Source organism: Poecilia mexicana, unplaced genomic scaffold (genome assembly GCF_051168715.1).
Source record: "Poecilia mexicana isolate PSO_F unplaced genomic scaffold, ASM5116871v1 scaffold_9, whole genome shotgun sequence".
In the NCBI taxonomy this organism is placed as follows: Eukaryota; Metazoa; Chordata; class Actinopteri; order Cyprinodontiformes; family Poeciliidae; genus Poecilia; species Poecilia mexicana.
In genome coordinates this window covers 13,034,367-13,054,992 of record NW_028263378.1, presented here as the reverse complement: position 1 = coordinate 13,054,992, position 20,626 = coordinate 13,034,367, and the positions used below count along the sequence as shown (strand labels likewise).

The window sequence follows — 20,626 nt, the reverse complement described above, 5'->3', positions numbered from 1 at the left end:
AGATCCTAAACCTTAAGTTTCGATTGTTGACTCACTGTATGTTCTATTACTTAGTATATTTGTGCTATATATATTTTAAATATATATAGAACGTTTAATTTTCTTGTAGATTAAATGTGCTATAGAAATAAATGAATTTGATTGATTGATTAAAAATAGCAAAATTGCTGTAGTACAATCTGTCCACTGGGTGCCAGCATTACAGGAATTATTAAGAGGTCTTGTGAGAAATTCTGTTCCCCCGTGAAAATCTGTTCCCCCTGTGACGGGAGCGCGCATTGCAGCCAGAGACGCGGATCCGGTGAATATGACCATTTTCATGGCGCTTCTGATCGATTTCTCGGTAAAAACTACTCATATGATCATATCAATGTGTAACTTTCAGTTTAATCGGCAGCTATCAAAATAAAAATACATACATAAATAAACGAGGTCTGGTGTGGAGGTCTTTTTTCGCTGTTTTGTGTTATTTTGAAAGCGAAGAAAATCGATCTTTTTTCAGCTTTTGTCTCGTAAGCCTGACAAATAAAAGTCAGTCAACAAACACAGGTTCCCAACACATAGTGTGCATTTATAATTTTTCATTTCTGATGAAGGAGGAAGGAGATTAATATACCTGCAAGATCTTTACTTTGTTTTCAAAATATTTGCACTATGTTTGACATTTGTCCTTAACATAGTTTAATATAAGGTAGCTATTGAAAGATAGTTTCAATATATTTATATATATTTAAAAGCACAAATATACTAAGTAATACAACATACAGTGAGTCAAAAATGGAAAATTATAGTTTAGGATCTACGCATGCGCAGTTTGATCCAAAAATTATGCCCCGCCTCTTCCGTGACAACTCTCACACATTCAAAAAAAGTCTCGCTCTCACACATTCAAAAAAAGTCTCGCTCTCACACATTCAAAAAAAGTCTCGCTCTCACACATTCAAAAAACGAGTCTTAGTACTGTGTGTGTGTGTTCAACTTTAGTCTTGTGTATGTGAGAGATAAACGTCTGTGTGTGTGTGCGAGCTGTTAGTAGTGTATGTGAGCGAGACAGTTAACGTTTGTGAATGTGCGAGCTGTTAGTGTATGTGTGCGAGAAAGTTAACGTTTGTGTGTGTGTGACATTTTAGTATTTTTTGAGTGTGCGTGGCTATTTTTTTGGAGTGTGCGAGAGTTTCTGGTAGTGTGTGAGAGACTAAACGTAATTTTTTTGAGTATGCGAGGCTACTTTTTTGGAGTATGCGAGACTTTTTGGTAGTGTGTGAGAGACAAAACGTAAATTTTGTCCTAAACGGCCCCTCATAGATTCATACATCTCTTTTATACATACGACTTGCCATTTCAAACCTTTGCACTTCAAGTTTTGCATCTAAAACTAGTTATGTACCTAAGTAATTAACAAAAGCATGAGTTATTTTTAATTATCTTCATTCCTCAACTTTTTTGTGATTTCATTTAAGTTTCACTATACTTTCAAAATGAGATGGACATAGACTGTATGCTTTATAATAAACCAACTGACACACTGACCAAAAATGTACATAACAGTGTCATAATTGATTATTACAGTTCTTCAATAAATTAATATTATGTTGTTGTTTTTTTCTACATGATTTAGAGACTGTGTTGATACTTGACAGACAGTTTTGTGTCAAACACTAATTTACACAGAATTTCAACAACAAAATTTTGAAATTTTTGTATCTCGTGAGATCATATCAAATATTCCACATGGTTTCATGTACATAAATAAAAAAAATAACCATAATAACTAATTCTATATTCTTTTAAAGACTGCAGCTGTTTTGTTGCATGACATTATTATAACAAACATGAAATTCAATTTATGTTTGTTTTTTTATATATACACCTCTAGGTGTATATATTTGACATAAAAACAAATTTTCTTACAATAGACATACTAGAAAATGTAAAAAATAACTTTAAATAGTTGGTTAACAAGTACAAAATGTTCCTTATCACAACATATCCTCAAGAACAAGTGGAACCTAAATACAAAACATCCAAACTGTGAAGATATCTAAAACAAAGCCAGCATCTTTTGCTCTGAGTCTTCTCATCAATGTCTTGTCAAATTAAAGAGTTCTTGAGAACTTTGTACTTTTGTGAGTATATTTAGAAAACCACTTCAAGCTGAGGAATGACTAACTTTTCATAAATATTTGGCAGCTGTCAGATGCGGTGTTTTGGTGGTTGTGAGAACGAACGCTGAGACCCAGATGATGATGATGATGATGATTTAATAAAGAGAGCTCAAGCACAGTCCAACACAAGCGGCACGGCAGAGAGTTAGCACACAGCTAATTACCGGTAGCAACTGAAAAACTGAGGACTAAATAAGAGAGCTAAACCAACACAGGACTTTACAGTTCAACTGTGATGGCAGGCAGACAAACGACATACGACAAGGATCTGATGAGGAACACAGACAACAGGTGGGACTAAATACACAGGGAGGGTAATCAAGGAATGAAACACCCCCTGGGAAGCAATCAACGGGGAAGACGCAGAAACAGAGACTCAGGACAGAAACTGAACACAGAAAAACCTTAAAATAAATACACAGAAACACAGATCATGACAGCAGCTGAAACTCATTCATGCAAATCTTACTGGGAAAAAAAATCACCTTAAAACAGCAACAATTTGCCATAATTCTTGGAAAATTGGTAGGAATTTTTACTGCTTGAGGGACGAGTACTACTCAGTTGACCTTTTTTACATAGCAGGATGCAATCAAATCAATTATTAATGACAGTGTTTCATTCCCTGGTTTGCTTTCCCCCTCTTTCCTTCAGACTCTGTGAGATATAAATAATATGAATCTTTGTCTTCAGTCGTAACACTGCTCTAGCTCCTACTGCCGCAGCTGTAACACTGAGAAAAGTTAGTCAATCATGAGACACATAAAGAGGTCACCATGGCAATGCGCCGTCATCTTGGTTCGTATGGGTAAAAGCAAAGCGAGCCACTTCAGCTCCAATACACACGGGAGGTCCACTTAGCTGTGAACCTATTTTCCATTCTATTCATTATCTTAGGAGTGGGCTATGTAAATGCTAATTTTAGAAGAAATATTAAATAACCTACAAATTGTCAGGCCTTATGAAAGGCCTGACCTGATGTTCAGTCATTGCCAGAAACTGTCAAAACTGTTAAAACAAATTGCTAGAATAAAATTAATGCAACAGTTTGCAAACATTTTTTGGGGACTAGGCTTTAAACAACATTTCTGAGTTGAATGAAGTTGAAATAACTGGTAACTTTTTAGATAATTTTACTCAACTTATTTAATTTAGTTAACTATTTTGTGCTATACTGTCTCCATCTTAAGTCACTTCTCCTCGGTCCTCCTTGGTTGTATCCTGACCAGCGTTCACCTTCTCTTTTTCTTTTTTCTGTATTATTCCACATATTAAGAAGAAAGAGAACCCTAAGTAATTGGATTGGCTACATCATAAACAGTTACTGAAAGAGTAATAAAATTTGAAATACATTTTACAAAGAGTGGCCATGTTTGAAACCTTTTCTCTGAGAACCTCAGTTAAGGTGTGCTAATCACAACTTCAGCCTAGCTCTGTTGACTTTAGAGCTTTTAGCTCCAGCACAGGAAGTTTCTAAATCACAAGACTCAGGGCAATTTTGATACTGACTTACATTCCTTTTAACTGAAGGAGTTATTTTAATAAGGAGAAAATCAAATTACAGAAAAGCGTCCTTCACAGGACGCAACTCAAGACAAACGAGAATAACTAACATTTTACCTAACTAACATCTCTGAATTCTTGCAAAAAATGTTTTTTTTTGTATTTGCTACTAATTTAAAGTGTTGAACTTTACATTCAAATATGTTCCTCATTAACTTTATATTGGCAATAATTTAATAAATGCCAATGTTTATTATACCTTAACATTTTTTACTAAAGTGTAACGTTGGCTTGAAAAAAGTCAGATGCAAAGACTTGCATTAAAATGAACACTTTTTCCATCTTTTCTTGCTTATTTCTCCCAATTTACATCTTCTGATGATTGATCTATGTTTATTCCGCAAACACAATGATGGACACCAACAGTCTGTAATTATTAAACATCTATTTGCCTAGTTGAGACAAACAGGTCTGTCTGGATTTCTTTATGCTGTTTATGCTGAATCTTGTCTTTGTATCACATAGCTATGCACAGCCTCACACAGCTGTTCATGGGAGTTTGTGCAAAAAAAAAACAAACAAAAAAAACATGTTAACCTGAAGACATCTAATCAGGCATGTAATGGCATAATAAAAGCTATTGTGATACAACACACTTATGTTTTCACTGGACTTAAGCACAAACATTTGGATCCTCTTCATAATACTGCCCATCAGAGATGTATCTCTCATCTTAAAAACACTCAGATATCTGTCATGACAGAAAAAAGGCAATGTTAGAATTAAATGAAAGAAGCCTCCACAAAACAGTAAATGGCATAGAGGAGGGCAGGACAGATGGAGTAGGCGGCATGCCTTGTCCAGCTGAGTATTGCTTTTGGTAGACATTCAAAAAGATGGCTCATACAAACCAAACACTGCCAGATTCTCAGCTTTTAATGGGAACGAGAAAAAAAGAGAGACATTTTGCAGTCAGTTCTTTTACTAAAACCAGTTTTATAACCATTCACTTTACTGTAGGTACAGTAATATGTCACACCTGCAGGAGCACTATAACGGCGTGAGACCTGGTTACTATGTCTTCATTTTACAAAAGCTGAGTAGGTTGCAGAGTAAACTGACACGAGACTATAAGACTCTACCAGGTTTAAACACGTGTCTCTTGTAAAAACCCCACAACTTCATGAGCATTGTATTATGAGTATTTTAATTGAGTACAAACCGCAGTTGTACTCAGTTACCATCCTTTTGAAAGAAAGTAATGTAAAATATGTCGTTGTTCACCTTCAATGTTGGAGCTGCAATTCATATTTTGTTTTACTGACAAGCAAGAACAAGCTGGAACAGGAGGGAATAGGAGACAGGAGGGGAAGGGCAAGGCGAGTTCTGCCCCTGGGGATGCATTCAGCATCCTGAATTCAACTACAGATAAATTTAGCTTTTCAGTAGATATGCAAAAACTGTCTGTAGTCTGTAAGCAGAGGGTTTTCAGCTTCACCGAACCTAAGCTGTGACGGGCTGGTTGGAAAGTTTACATTTGTATTTTGATTTTCAGTGAACTAACAACACCTGTATACTAGCAGCAGTGCAAACAATGGCACTACAATGGGGAGAATACGAAGAGCAAGCTATTTAAAGCATCTGCAAGGTGTACAATAAATAGGCCAGATGAAGAACAGAGATGAAAGACATTATTTAAAAAGAAGTATAGATATGTCTAGACATTTGTTCAGGTTTTCAGACACCAAGACTTTCAACAGAAAACAATAAGGTTTAACGAAGTGGAGAAAAGTTGTGATTTTAGTGTTTTTGTTTCCATGCACCACGCATCAATGCGGATTTGTAAATCATTTCATAACTGAAAAGTTTTAAAGATGAAGATGTACATTATTAGGAAATACACAGAGACTGCTGCATCAGTAATGGCAGCTGAGTTAGCATTACTGAATAGCAATAAAATAAAATGCTGGAGTTTCAAATGTCATCTCAATAACTGTTTCGTCTTTGTTTCAAAATAATAAAATACTTTTGCTGATCTTGTGCTTCTAACATAAAGCTCTGCCTCAAAAGCAAAAACAATGACCACTAACAGAACAAATACCAGTAAAATATTCTGACTAAACTAAAAGTTCTTTTCATTTTTGAAGAGAAATCAGAATTAGCTAAAATTGGATGTGATTTGTTAAGTCTTTACAAAAAACAGAGATCAGAAGTCAGCCACACTCTGACTGGAGCATCTCTATTTTTCTCAACCTAGTTTGCTTCACCTGCTGATGCGAGGAAGAAACCCTTGGGTCATCAAAGCAAGTGTGTGGTAATGTCAAAGGCAAACTCATCCTCTGAAAGAAGAATGAGTAGTGCCTTGCACAGAAAAAAATCACAAACACTCTAGTGTGACGTATACAGGGTCAGGATGACAGCATTTAGACCTGAGCTGAAGAGAATGTGAATAAAAGTAACTACAAAAAAAAAAGAAAAGAAAAACAGAGTTAGAAGATAAAGTTTCTTATCAATTTACCATATCCCCTCTGTGTTCTTCAAAGAGCTGGTGGAGCGAGACCGAGGCTTAAGAATGATACTCATCTTCTGATTTTTCCTTCCACATCCACACAGACGACATGTGTAAACTCCTCGTGTGCACAGAGTCGCAGACACCTTTTCCAGCAAGCCACCGGGATCCCACTGACCGGCCGCCGCTGGTCTGAGGCGATCCGGACGGAGCGTCCTTCCCCCAGCTTAGCAGAGTGGTCCAGACCAAACAGTTCTCCACACTGCTGCTCCTCCTGACGCTCCGGCGGCTCGGCAGCAGGTCGGTTTGTTACCCGGCTCTCCCTCTCACTCACTTGCACTTATCTATCATGCCAGAGCAGCATGTGATCTTCCTCTTTCCTAATCCAGCCTTGCACTCACTCACACTGCTGCTCTCCTTCCTCACTCTGTGCCTCCCTTTCAAGTCCATGTGCTTACTTTTTCCCCCCGCACCGAAGGGCTGAAATAAGATTCCAGTTTCTCAGGACGTACGTGACGGTCTTCCTGTCCCTCCGTTTCCCTTGGGCCGCTGCCTGAGAATGACTGAGTGGGGAGGGGTTGTTATGGTAGTAGTAATTGTCTGAAGGGCGGGCCTTCTTTTATCCGTGAGCAGTCTTAACAATCATCTCATGCGTCAGTCACTCGGCAACTGCTGTAACCTAAAACCAAGCGCCAAGCATTCCAACGTTCTTTAGACTCTTGGCAAAGATAGCATTACAGAAGCAGTGAATTACATTACAATAGAAAAACAAGTGTCCTTTATTCCCCCCTTTTTTTTGGTAGAGTAACAACTCTGTGCAGCATAGTAATCTAGGCTAGCAGAAGCAAACTAAGGATTAACCACAGGAGGAAAAGACAATACGAAACAATAAAATAGTTGTTGATGGTGAGAAATGACCAGCCATTTAGAAGTAAAACAAGAACACAAAATCCCCCATCTTTAAATTGTTTTAACACGTATTTTCTTCAGGGCTAAACATGTCTCAGTGCAAAACCATCAAACGTTTAAGGCAGGACACCTGTTTTCTGCTGAGATCGGCCTCTTAGAAAAGGTAACAAAGAGTTTAGCACAATTTTCGAGGCCATTTGTGTTTCACATTTTCCAGTGTGCAGAGTCCTTAAAAGCAGGCAGGAAAACTCAGAAATGAACTTACTCATCTCCTTCAAGATTCAGTTATTTATTTTGTTTTGAATTAGGGTAAGAAAGTACATTTTAGGACTATTTCATAATCTTCAACCAAAACTATAATTTGTCTGGAAATTTGGCTAATCTTAAGAGCAGGCTTGGGTTCTGTTTTTTTCATATATTCTTAGAGGGCTAGTCCCATCATTTGAAAAATTTGTAGTGTTGGCCGTCACCTGTGATGTATTTTTGACAATTAATGATTTTAAAGCAATTTTCCATATTCAGCCTGAGTCTACTTTGAGGATATGTGGTTACAGGACTCCAAGAAATCATCTCTACCAAACACAAGTGACTCAGGAAAGAATTACACTGGGAAAGAAATTTGACAAATATTGACAGACTGCACAGCCTCTCCAAACGTGTAGTTAAAAGCCAGCAGACTTCCATTACTACACATCCATACATACATCACTTTTTTATACAGCATAATCCTGCTTGGATTAAGAACCAGGATTAACCAAACTGGTGGCTATCCCAAGAGTCATGAGCCAATCTTCACATGTTCATCACAAGGCAATCCATACTGACTGGCACAATAATGGCCAATTTGGACAACAATACTCAATGTCACTGAAGAAAACTCATGCATGCAAGAGAAAGTCCACGCAAACAGACCTAATGTATTGAGTTTACACATAAAAAATGTCTAAATGTTACCCACTCAAGATGATATAAAGTCAGTTGCACAAGCTAATGTATTGCTTACAGCGCACCATACGCAACTGATGTAGATCAGAGTTTGGTGAAAAGGGGGAAACTAATCCCATCACCACAGACTGTAAACGCCACGTGCTCAGAGAAATGACTGGAGAACTGTTGACTGGTGGAAATTGAGCTTAAATGGGATACTATTCCTTTATAGCACAACCAAAAGAACCTAAATGGAATCGCAAAAGATCACTGACTTTTTTTTTTTAACTTTTGTATTACCTGTTATTCCTTCTTAGGTTCATGTTTCATTATACAGCAGATGATGACATAAACATTTCAGACTGCTTTAATAAAGTGAGCCTGATTCTGTTGAGGGAGCAGCTCAGTTCTGCACAAATGACCTGTTTTTTTTCAAGAGTTGATAGAGAAAAGTTTCACGCAGTGGGCTTACTGTATGAAATACAAAAGAAAAAAAAAACGCAAATCTGCTTGTTTAAAAGTAAATATTTGGAGTTTAATTGATATTTCAGGATCTGGGTGCAGTTTTTTAGTAGATGTGTATTTTACTACTTCTTCTTTGGCCAATCAAAGGACATCCAGAGCTTCAGGCACAAAAAGCCCAGATGTAAAGGGCCCCTATTAAAAAGAGTAAGTTATACAAGCAGTCGTAATGCTTATGGTGCAGAAAGGCAGACTGATGCAGTTCAGAAATTGGTGACAAGGGGAAAACTAATCCTATTACCAGTCTGCGAATTCCATGTGCTCAAAGAAATGACAACTGTGAAGAACTAATCTCTGGTATAAACTGAACAAAATGGCAGCCTGTTGTTTTAGAGTGATTTAAAGAAACCTAATAAAATTTCCACTGTGACATGGACATTGCAAATACTGTGGAGTTTCTGATACGGATCTCAGTCAGAAGCATAGTTGGTATTGATAAAACAGGTCCACGAAGCAAAAAACACAACTTCATAAACTCAGGTTCATCTTTCTTCAGACTGGAAATAAATATGTTAATATGTCTGAATGAGCAGTTTAGCAGTTTTCTGAAAAAGCAACTGCGCTTTGCTAAGATCAAACAACTACCTTTAAATACAGCTCAGAAACAGGGGTCGAAAATCTTAGTAGCACAATTCTAAATTGAACATGTAATCTGCAATTAATGTGAAGCAATACAGTAAAAACAACACTCTTCAAACTTTTCAACACAGGGACATTCACATAAAGCATATTTTAACGTTGAAGCTGCTTTACTGCCACCTGCTGGATGCAGGGTTGTAAGACGTATCAACGCTTTGTACATGCCGAAATGTAATATTGTCTCTAGAAATGATGAATCCACCATAAAATACCTCATGACGTAAAAAATACAACTATTTTTTTTTTACATTTGAAAAAAAAACTTTTTTTTTTTTTTTTTTTACATTTGATGCGGCTATGAACAATAAACACCTTAGCCATTAGCCATTAATTGTTCTTCATCTCATTTCAAGTGCTTGTGAACACCAGATTTGACTTTTCCTCCTCTATATTGTTTCCTTCATATCAGTTATGAAATATTTTTGCTGGAGCTTTTAGGCCATGCAAAGATAATCTCTTATTCCATCAGGTGGTGTCCAGAAACCTGACAATATTAATATTTTTTTGCATTTTAAAATGACCTGTCTTAAATTCTTATCAATTCTGAAATGTTAAATCCAAAAGAAACACATAACATCGAGTATAACACATCATTTTTAAATCATGCTCACTAAACTTTACTGTATGTACAACTTGAGAAAAACTTTAGGCACATTATAAGCTAATTATAGTGTAGAGATAATTTAACAAAATCTAATAAGTAAAACCTAACGAGTTTAAAATGCATTAGAGACAAGTTTATTTTCTTGTTAAAACATAAATACATTACTGCCACCTACTGTTCCAATTAGTTATTGCTATAAACCTAGAGACATGGGCTAAGTTAACAGAGTAATTGAGAAAGTTATAGATTTTTTTTTTTCTCCTCCAAGAGCCAGACACACACATATCCATTAAAGGTTGAAATAAATAGCACTTAGAAAGGGGACAGCACAGATGGCTGGTAAATATTATCGACCAGGTTACATCCATATTTGTATGTATGGAACCGCCTGTCAATAAAGCTGCATCCAAATACCATGCGGGTGCGTATACTGGTGATTATTCATGTCAGACACAGAAAACAGGCAAGAAGGAACATCGAATGACAGCCACTTACTGGGACTGTGGACAACATGATAGAGAAATGAAGAAGGAAAAACAGGCATAATGAGCTCCTAAAATGTATCTTTGAGCTTTAATGGACACAGAGTGGTCTGATGATTAGCCTGGCCTCTGCTCATTAGTGAACACATGGTCACTTGATGGAACCTGCTTATCTCTCAATTATTATATATTTGGCTGTGCTTTATCAAAAGCTTGGAGAATACTTTGTTTTCCTCACAAAGCACTAAGGAACACAAACACAACCCTGGACAAAATGACCTACACTTCAGGCCAACACTATGAGTTTTATAAAGCAAACAGCAAAACTGCAGAGCTGCAGCCACCAAGCAACGGCCGTTTACACAACTCTCCGCTCCAGTTCTGTGTTGTCCAGGTAGAACTATTTATCAGCATATTTTCTGATAAGACAGGAGCACACATAAACACACACACTGTGCACATAAATACCAGTAATACAAACACACAAATCTGTTTTGGGCACAGAAAGAATACAAGCACAAAGCGATAAAGAGTGAGTTCTTCGATTCTCATTCCTCTTTTATTTTCAGTTATCAAATCTCAACTTGTCACATGCAACCAAAAGCCCAATTCCAACTATACTGCACATACAAAGCCAGTTATTTGAAGACTGTTATAGGATGTTATAGGAAATAGCTTAACAGCGTATAGAAATCAGATTAAAGTCTGTTTACTGACACACCTTCCTGCAAATAGTTTTGGTGAGGAGCCATACCCTCTCCTAGCACGGGGTTTGATGTCGATGGGCTTGTTCGTGGCGTAGGGCGAACCATTGGAGCAGGCGTGGCGGTACCGAGCTATCTTCTCCAATGACAGATAATCCGAGTTCACAGGCAAACTCATGTTTTTCTTAAACGAGCTATATCGCACATGCACTTGTGTGCAGGCTCAGAGAAAAGAGGAAGAATAGATAAAGCCACCTAACTAGATAGGAGGGAGGTGTGTGTGTGTGTGAGGACAGGAGGAGAAGAGAGGGATCAGAATGGGTGTGACTTGAAACAGAAAAAAAAGGAGAAATATGGAGAGTGAGAGAGAAAGATGCAGACAAGGGAGGAGCAAAGTGCAGACGCAAAGCAAACTAATTTAGATTTCCTCTCACACAGCCACTAAGAGTCAGTATTGACAAAGAAATCACATTCAGTGGTGTACTATAGATTTGGTACAAAGTTAACATATTCGGTGGAATCTTCTGCTTACAAGGGTTTGTCAGCATGATAATTGTTACAGGGGTATGAAAATTAAATTAATTACACACACACACACAAGATCTTGAAAGCCCAAACTATCACTCCTGATTTTTTGGTGACCCCTAAAAAATCACCCCTTTTTAACTACTTTAAGCACCTTCAGCTGGTATTCTTGAGGATGTCCCAGAGTGATCAGAGTGCTCTATGATGCATGCAGTTGTTTTAGCACCAGCACTTCTGCAAATGTCACAGTCAAATACACCGATTGTCTGCTATCTTAAAAAGTTCCTGCACCTTTCCCTCACTTATAAGACAAATTTGGCTGTTTGGAAATGATGGCAGGAAGCAGCTGACTCCAGGTTTACTCAAACAAATAGTCTGAATAAGTAACCCGCTTATATCCACTGGTTATACTTGGTGTTACTTTATAAAAAACAGACCTTCAAAAAGGTGCAATATGAGCAAACAGCATTTAAAAATAATTCTAATTTCAAAATTAGGAAATCTTGGATGGAAGGTGGAAGGATGGATTGCTTTTCTACTTTGAAAAAATGCTTTTCTACTTTGAAAAAATGCAATTAGATCATGTTATATATTTACGTTTTAGAAGTTTATTGGACCGTAAGAATTTAATGCTATGTATTTTTTTAATTAAAGATTGAATAAAACAGCAATGGGTGCAAATCAAAAGATATGGCTTCCACAATAAAAAAAAATCATAATATACTTTCATAAATCTTCTTTTGGGTTTAATATTGTATTCTTTTTTTTTTATCTAAAGTTCTTTGAATTAAATCTTCTAATGGTAATTCAGTCTTTCTGTCTGATGTTATCCTTTTGAAGATTTTAAATTATTTCTCTAGAATTTTAAATAGGAGGTAATTAGCTGTTTTAGTCCATATAGATGATTCATTTCTTCACAATGTTTAATAAAAACCTGCACCAAAACCATCTTAAATTTTTGATTTATGATGAGGATTAAAAAAATATATTTAAGACTCAAGAAAACAAGTCAGCTTTTACATACATGAAGTGAAGCGTCTCAGATGAGCCGGTAATAGCTCTTTTGTACCTTCAGGGGGCAATACAGCTCCATTAAACATATCAGAATCATTTGGTTTTACATCAGAGCATTTCAGATTTAGATCACATGCTTAAATTTTGATTAGGAAAATGTATAGCATAAAATTTGTCAAATTAAGAGGTATAAGTAATAATACATGATCAGGAGGAATATTTTTTCTCCAAGCAATATCCGAACTACTTCATGGCAAATGGTTTTATTTGTCAGTTGCATCCATCCGTCCATCCTAAACTGATAGATCCTGAAGAGTTTCATCCTAAGCTGCCAGCAGGTGGCAATCGTTTCCATAGAGAAAACTCAGGTATAGGTGAGCAACAGCCCAAACCAGGAGCAGCACAGCTGCACAAACACGCAGAGCAGCAAATCTCCTCGGAGCTCCAGCTCCTCCAAGCTCTGACAGAAGCAGCCAGCATGTGACAACAACTCCTGCGTGGACAGGGACTGCTGTCAAAGTCAAAGATACTCAGACAGATGATGACAACCCTCTCTATACTTCCTGAACATCTGAACACATCAGCTCACCGCACACACACAAAGGCGCATGAGTTGGTAAACAGCGAGTATTAGAAAAAAAACCTCACCGTAGCATGTTAAATGTACACAGACCATCACACAAACACACAGACTGGGACACACGCCTATGTTTGCCCTGCTGCCGAGTCGGCCACACATTGGTGGTTGTACTGACGTGCCGAGACGCAGTGCCAGGCGACTGTCGTCACTCAGACTCCCCAAGGGTTAAAGGCATGAAAGCAGAACGACTGGATTTGAAAACTGAAACCCTTTCACACCAACTGAGCAGCTCAGACGAAAGGTTATGCACCAACTTTTCAAATTACATGAGTGATAGATGTGTGCAGGATTATAAATTCTTAATTTTGAAAACACCACATTGAACTATTTGAAATAGGTAAAGTAACTACTGCTTAGGGGCTCGGAGCCCTTGGCAACTCTGCAGGCACTGAATATGATTACAGTGATTGCATATTTGTCTGTTGAGTATGTAAATAAGCCAATGTGATGTGATTAAAGAGGGGGAACAATAGAAAGCTAATTGAAATTCAAGGGAAACTGCATTTACTTAAAATAGGAACTGCTCTCATTTAAAGTTTTGTCACTTTAAAATGGGCTGCTAATATGTATGTCAAGGAGCAATTCCTCAGATAGAGTCATGCTCCGTGCCCGTCTTCATAGTCCCTCTGCTGGATTCATGTTTATAATGTGGTTGCTATGGCAGAATTCAAAAGGGACAGGTAGGAAGTTACAACCAATGAGCCCTCAGTTGCTAAGGACACGGGGGAAGATTGTGTTATGAGAGATTGAGAATGACAGGGTCAAGGATGGAACAACTGAAGTTATACAATCAGGGCTGACTGTGGAGGGAAATTTGTTTATGATAATGCAAAGCATTGTGCGGGCAGGATTTCACATTAGTTTTGGCCAAGAAATTAGTTATTAGCAACATTCATTTAATATTGCACAGAGTCCATGACTTACCTGAACTCTATTTATACATCCCGCTGACTCAAAGGCCACAGAGCGGATTTAAGCTGTTCGTCTCATAGACTCAGCCGAGCACAAAGAAGAATAGAAAGCACCTTTACTGCAGAATGAGAAGTGTAGAGAAGTACGGAGAGCTGAATATCAAACCAACAAAAGGTCTTAGTCACGGCGCACATGTGTGTTCTTGGAGTGCTTACACATTTTGCTGCAATTGCTGAGAATACGGCAATACAAAGACAAAGAGACAGAGAGAGAGTGAGAGCGAGAGTAGAAGAGAGCGAGTGTCGTGATGAGTTAAAGCTGAAGAGATGCTGGACTGAATGAATTAGAAAAGCATGTAGTGTGACCGGCATGAAGAAATCAGTGCTACCAGCACAAAACCACTTGTGTCAGGATAGACCTCAGAGTCAGATCCACGGGAGAAATAACAAAACCAGCTTGACGATTTTATTTTTTGATAATCCAGCATTATGTGTGATCATTACTCACAAACAAAACCCAAAGGGCTGCAATTTATAGTCACTCTAGCGAGGCACCTCAGTACAGAATGTACTCGAAAGGAAATGTTCTGGAATACAAAAGCAAATCCCCCCACAGACTTGAGGATTTGTGTCCCCAGGTTCAAAACGGCGTCCAGGGGCCAAAAGAAGAAATACATCTCTCCTTGCTGGCGGGTAACTGCTGTAAATGTGTAAGCGGGAGGGTGTTGATATCCCACAACCACTAACGTTTAAACAGTGGTGCACCAACAGAAGTCACACACACACCATCGACTCTGAAAGCACAAGGCTTTATAATCTACTTTAATGACATTTGGTGGTTTTAATCTGGAACAGTTTAACTCTTTCCAATCCCATGTCTGCTTGCTTCTCTAACAACACTAAAATCAAAACAAAGTGAATAAAATCATATTAATATTTAGTAGAAAATTAAAGAAATACCTCTGATTACTTAAAAGCCAAATGCCAGATGTATTTGTCAGAAATTCCACTTTTAAAAATCAGTTTATTGGATTCTGGCAAGATAACTTTTTTTTTTTTTTTTTAATATCACCTTTATGTATTAGCCACGTGTTTCTGTATTTATCATATTTTCTAATCAAAGTGACAGCTTCTAAACTTTAAACGATATATTTAAATGAATATTTAAATAGTAATTTTTTAAAAAAAATCTGAAACTCGTTAAAGCAGGAAGCAGACAGTCGTGGACTTGAGCACTTTGCCCAAGAGGCTTTTCCATCGCACACATGCACACGTAGCTGCAGCTCAAGTGCACCTCAAGCACATGGTGAAGTTAATAGGTTTAAGTTGGCAGCGGTCCCTGTGATGTCAGAGTAATCCTTCATTAAAACTGTGATGACATCATTGGGCTGCTCGGCGTGTGAAACCTGCATATGGCCACATATTTACAGTACGTGTGCAGGGGGATGCCTTGCCACCTTGCACAACGAATGCCCTGAACATGCAATCCAGATTAGGCTGTTCTTCAAAACACATGCAGAGAGTGCCAGTCTCACAGCGATTTTATGAAATATTCTGGGGTCTCATATGTGGTTTAATAAGTACGATTTCAGTAGCTCAATTCATTAAGTGTAACACATTCTACCGACTAATTACACAGCGACTGATGTATTCAATGCTTTAAAAAAACACAAAAAAAAAACAACATTTGACATGAGGGCATGAAACAGAGGAACAGGCCAAAGAGGCTGGGGAGAGGGAAGTCTGGGCCTTTGCTTAGGCTGCTGCCCACGACCCGTCCTGGGGGGCGAGTGGGTGGATGGATGGATAGACAGATGGACAGAGTAAATGCTGTGCCCTCACAGGAACGGATATTCGACTTTGTTGAATGGGTTTGTAAGCATTGAAAAGGACTTGAAATTTGACTCATTATACTGACTAAACCTATCTCAACTATTTCTGCTGTGAGGCAGGGAGCGTTATTCTGAATAAGGCTTCACCCATCAGCGAATACTGTTTCTATGCCAGAGTGCATGTAGTCTGCAACAGTATTTTGGTATGTGGACAACATCAAACTAACATCAACAAACTCGGGGTTTTCCAGCAGAAAATTGCATCAGTTGATAAAATTGACCCATTACACAATGATCTTTATCAGAAGAAATTAGAGGTTGCCTTGACTGAAAACATATTGCCGTCGGAATAATACTCCAACGTTACATAAAATAAGAAGGCATGTCCCCCTTCTAATTGAGGGACATCCCCTGACCCTCAATAAGAAGCTTGCAACAGACTCATCAGGATTTAATTGCACTTTGCATGGCCAGAAAAAAAAATACTGCAGAAGTAGTCAGCAAAGTCTATTAAAACCCTGTTACAGTGTTCATTTTGGTAATACTTAGTAAACTGTAATGTGGCAAGCTAGACTGAGAATACCAGAGGTGCTGGAATATTTAATATATTCTAGGCACACTTGTAATATAATCATTTTAGTTATTTCATATTCACTATTTGCATTATGCTGGAGGGATTTAGAATAATGTGTAGGCAACCAGAAAAATTGAGCAACATTGAGAACCAATCAGCTGGCATGTTTTCAACCCAATGCCGTTCAATTTCAGAGAACAAGAAGCCGAAAAGAATGCAAAAATACTGCGAAGATAAAACATGTATTTATATCTGTGTGTTCAACTAGTTCAACTAATGAATGCAGTTGTTCAGTGTCCATCCATCCACATTATGTAGTGCACAACACCATGCGATGTGACAGTCTTTCCTACTGTATTGGACAGGAAATCACAATTATGATTAGTCAAGTAAGGCCGCAACGATAAGGACAATCATGCAGACTAAAAATCGGCCATAAAAAGATCAAATCTGCTGCACTTAAATGGAATGAACCAATAACGATCAGCGGAATCGGCTAAATTCAAAGTCAAACCATCCAATTTTGTGCATGAGCATAAGCTGGAGTTATAAGCTAGCAAAAGTCCATAATATTTCTAAATCCAGTGAAGTATGTGTGTGTATGTGAGGGGACACCCTCTACACGCCTAAGCCTTTTAAATCTCCTTCTATGCCTCCTCGTACACACTGTCGTCATCATGGCAATCCTAATCCCCACCTTCGTCAAAAGCAATTCCCTCATGAAAATGAACAGCGTCATGTCAGTGTTTCTTATAAGACATAATTCCCCTTACATTTGTGATGCTCTGGGCTTCATGTCTGAAACTTGCATCACAAGGGAGGTGGCAGAACAAAGAAGGAAACAGCTGAGCAAATAACGCGTTGAATCAGTCAATTTCTTGGACAAGTCAAAAACTGTTAAGAAATTGGCATTTGATGGGGGTTGCTGTTCAAACTTGAGGCTTCTTAAAAAAAATCAAAGCAGGTCCAACCTCTCCATTTCACCTGCTTACAAAAAGCAGGGAGTGACACAGACAACCTTCATACAAAGTTTATCTTAATGAAAACCCCAGGGCCTTGGCCTTTGAACTACTTTTTTTTTTTAACATGTTTTCATTTCTTTACAACTGAAATAAAACATCTAACCACAGGAAGCTGCTTGGTTTTATACAGGAAGGAACCCGAAACCATCTGGGCTCAGAACATTGGGGACAGACAGTGCTGCACCGTAAGAATATCTCATGGTTTCTTTTGATTTTCTATCAGCACACATAAATGTCAGGAAAATTTGATCCCTTTTTAGTCAGATAACAAAGAAACTGTTTGTTTTTAACCAATAAAAATAGGTTAACAAGAACATAAAAATATGTTACAGGTAAAATACCTTTTGCAAGGAATATTTCTAACAAAAGAGAGGTGTGGCAAAATAATATTTCTCAATTAATGAAGTGGTGTATGTTTGGTTTATCACTATCCAGTCTATATGGTCTTTTAGACAGTTTGCGATTTATTAATTTTTTAATCTGTCAAAAAATAAAAAAAGGAAGAATTTAGATTTTGTTGTGAGGCATTAAGATCACCTTTTGGCAATGAAAACACAATCTATGTACTCATCACACTTGGACTGGATTGTTGTACAGTAATTACAAATTTTGAAACCATGTGTTGTGATAATTTTATGATATTCATCTATATATTCTACTGTTGCCTTTCAATCATCCTAACTCAGTCTGCCCATTTTCCTCTGATGTTGAGGCATTATTTGCACAACTGCCACTCTATGGATATTTTTTCTTTCTCAGATCGTTCTGAGAGATGATTGACGTGAAAATCCCAAAAGTATCTGAGCTACTCAGCTCTATCCAATAAATGTGCCATGTTTAAAGTGGCTTAAATCCCCTTTCTTCCCATTCTGAACATCCGTTCTAAAGTCATCTTTACCACATCTCGATGTCTAAATGTGTTGCTGCCCTGTGACTGATTAATTCAATGTTTGCGGTAACAAGCAAATGTACAAGTTTACCAAAGCAGGTGCCAAGGAAGTGTATATAACATTCAAGTTTTTAAGTTTCTCCTTTAATTAACAGCAACACTTGTAACACCTACTTTCGATTTATACCGAGCTATCAGACGAACCACCAGCTAACCCCCCCCAGCCTCCAGTGTCTGGTTTCCACACTGTGTTCTTATTGATCTGTCCATCTTGTTGCCTCTGTCCTGCAGATAAGACCATGATTGAATACCCTGCCCAGCAGCTGCTGTGCAGACAGAGACGGTGGAAACTAAGGTGACAAAAATTGGAATGAAATTGATATTTAAAATGATCCCAAAGCCCCCTGGGGGTCTTTGTCTGGAACCGAAGTCCTTGTGTTCATTTCATATGCACTCCAGTAAGGCAGTTATGTAACTATAGTGCCACATAGTTATGCCCATTAGTACCATTCACACTGCTGTAGCACATCCAAACTGATGTCTTGCTGTTTTGTGTTTATTAATTATAAGTAAAGAAAGAGTGGCTGAAAGAGTTAAAGTGCGCTCCTGAGTCAATTCACAGAGGAAACAATCAATGCACTTTTAATAGATTTCAAGAAAAATAAGTACTGCAAAGTAAATATTTTTAAATGCCAGCTGCATCACTGGTTTGATGACAAATATGCACAAAGGTTAACTTGTTTTATTCAGACAGCTGAATAAAATAATATGCTCGGTTATCCCTAATACGCTCGGTTATCTTCATGATCCAAAAGCTGCGTGTGTTTGGACTACACTGGTCGGCGAAAGCTTGTTTTTTGGCACACCAAACGAGGATAACAGAGAATGAGGACAATCCTCATTCTGCACTGTAGCTCATCTGATAGGTTTCATGGAACACATGAGAAGTGAGAAAGATGGAAAAACAAGGGGAAATCTACTGTAGTGTAAATAGGTGGCACGAAAACACAATGTGAAATCCAAGAGAAGCAACGTGTGACACACAAATTGGATGATGAAGCAAGCAGAAGGCTGGGACAGAGAGGAAGGATAGGCATGCCAGTAATAACTGACTCACTACTCGTATGAATTAAAATATAAATAAATAACACTGGACGAACAAATAAATGACCATCAGTGGGAGGGCAGAACAAAGTGTGAAATGGTGAGCTGAATGTTTATTAGTTCAAAGAAGGGAATGAATCAAGGTCCTAATGGGGAAAAAAAGGTTACAATCTGAACAGAAGTGATTATTGAACTGCAAGCACATCAGCAGGGGCATGCCTGTTATGCTTCAAGTATTTTCTAAATCAATTTAACACTGCAATGCTTTGAGAAAAAACAAACCAACAAGAGCTTTCTTTGCTGACTTACTAATGCTGAAGCGACTTACAAATATTATTTTGAAAGGGTGAACATTTTACATGCTTTAATAATTAATCAGCGACACCCACTTATGTTGTAAAAAAAAAAAAAAAAAATATATATATATATATATATATAGATATATATATATATCTATATATATATATATCTATATATATATATCTATATATATATATATACTTCGACGATAATTAAGATCCTCAACCTGTCAGCCAAAAATTGGAAGGTGCTCAGTTCCCCTTAATAAGCTCTGACGCGTAATCAGCAGATCAAATATTGAAGCATCTTTTTTTTTATTATTTACAAGATGCATCAAAACTAAAATCTCCCACCATTTTTAGTGTGTTAATCAACCAACTGCATTTATATCGAAGCACTTTCCTAAGGTTAGTAAAAATCTGGTAAAAGGTTATGTACATATGCTGGGATGATTAAAAATACTCGATAATCTCAAAACTGAACTATCAAACGAATGTAGTTATTACTAGTTTTTCAGTTAGGTTTTGTTCCTGCAGTCTAATTTTCACCGTAAAGTGCACGAGTACCTTGTTCAACATGTACAAGCACAGTGTTCATTGTGAGCATGAGCAAAGCAGCAGGGCTAATGTGAGAAAACGAAGTGTTAAAAAAAGGAATGTGTGGAGAAGAAAGGAGTGTTAGACTGCGTGGCCTTTTCAGGTGAGGTGAATTGCTAGCACCCTTAATAAGGCTGTGTAAGGCAGAATCTCCCCTGCACAGCAGGCTGGCAGAGATTGATGCTGGAAGTGAGCAGCAGACCTGTATTTCATACCCACACATGCACATACTCTTGCTCATAGCTCACGGAGTGA

General features: G+C 37.7%; 1 protein-coding gene across 2 annotated transcripts in view; it reads right to left on the bottom strand.

Annotated features, from left to right (window-relative positions):
- The window catches only part of pde4d (phosphodiesterase 4D, cAMP-specific), a 57,263-nt gene that overhangs the window by 29,558 nt on the left and 7,079 nt on the right, over positions 1–20,626 (bottom strand). Inside the window, exon 1 of one of the 2 annotated variants that reach the window (XM_014985593.2) lies at positions 6,187–19,875. The exons of the other annotated variant lie outside the window; for it this stretch is intronic. Within the exon in view, the coding sequence (XP_014841079.2) occupies positions 6,187–6,251 (65 nt within the window). The 5' untranslated portion in view covers positions 6,252–19,875. Of the gene's footprint in view, positions 1–6,186; positions 19,876–20,626 lie in introns of those variants that run through there. 2 annotated transcript variants of the gene reach the window in all.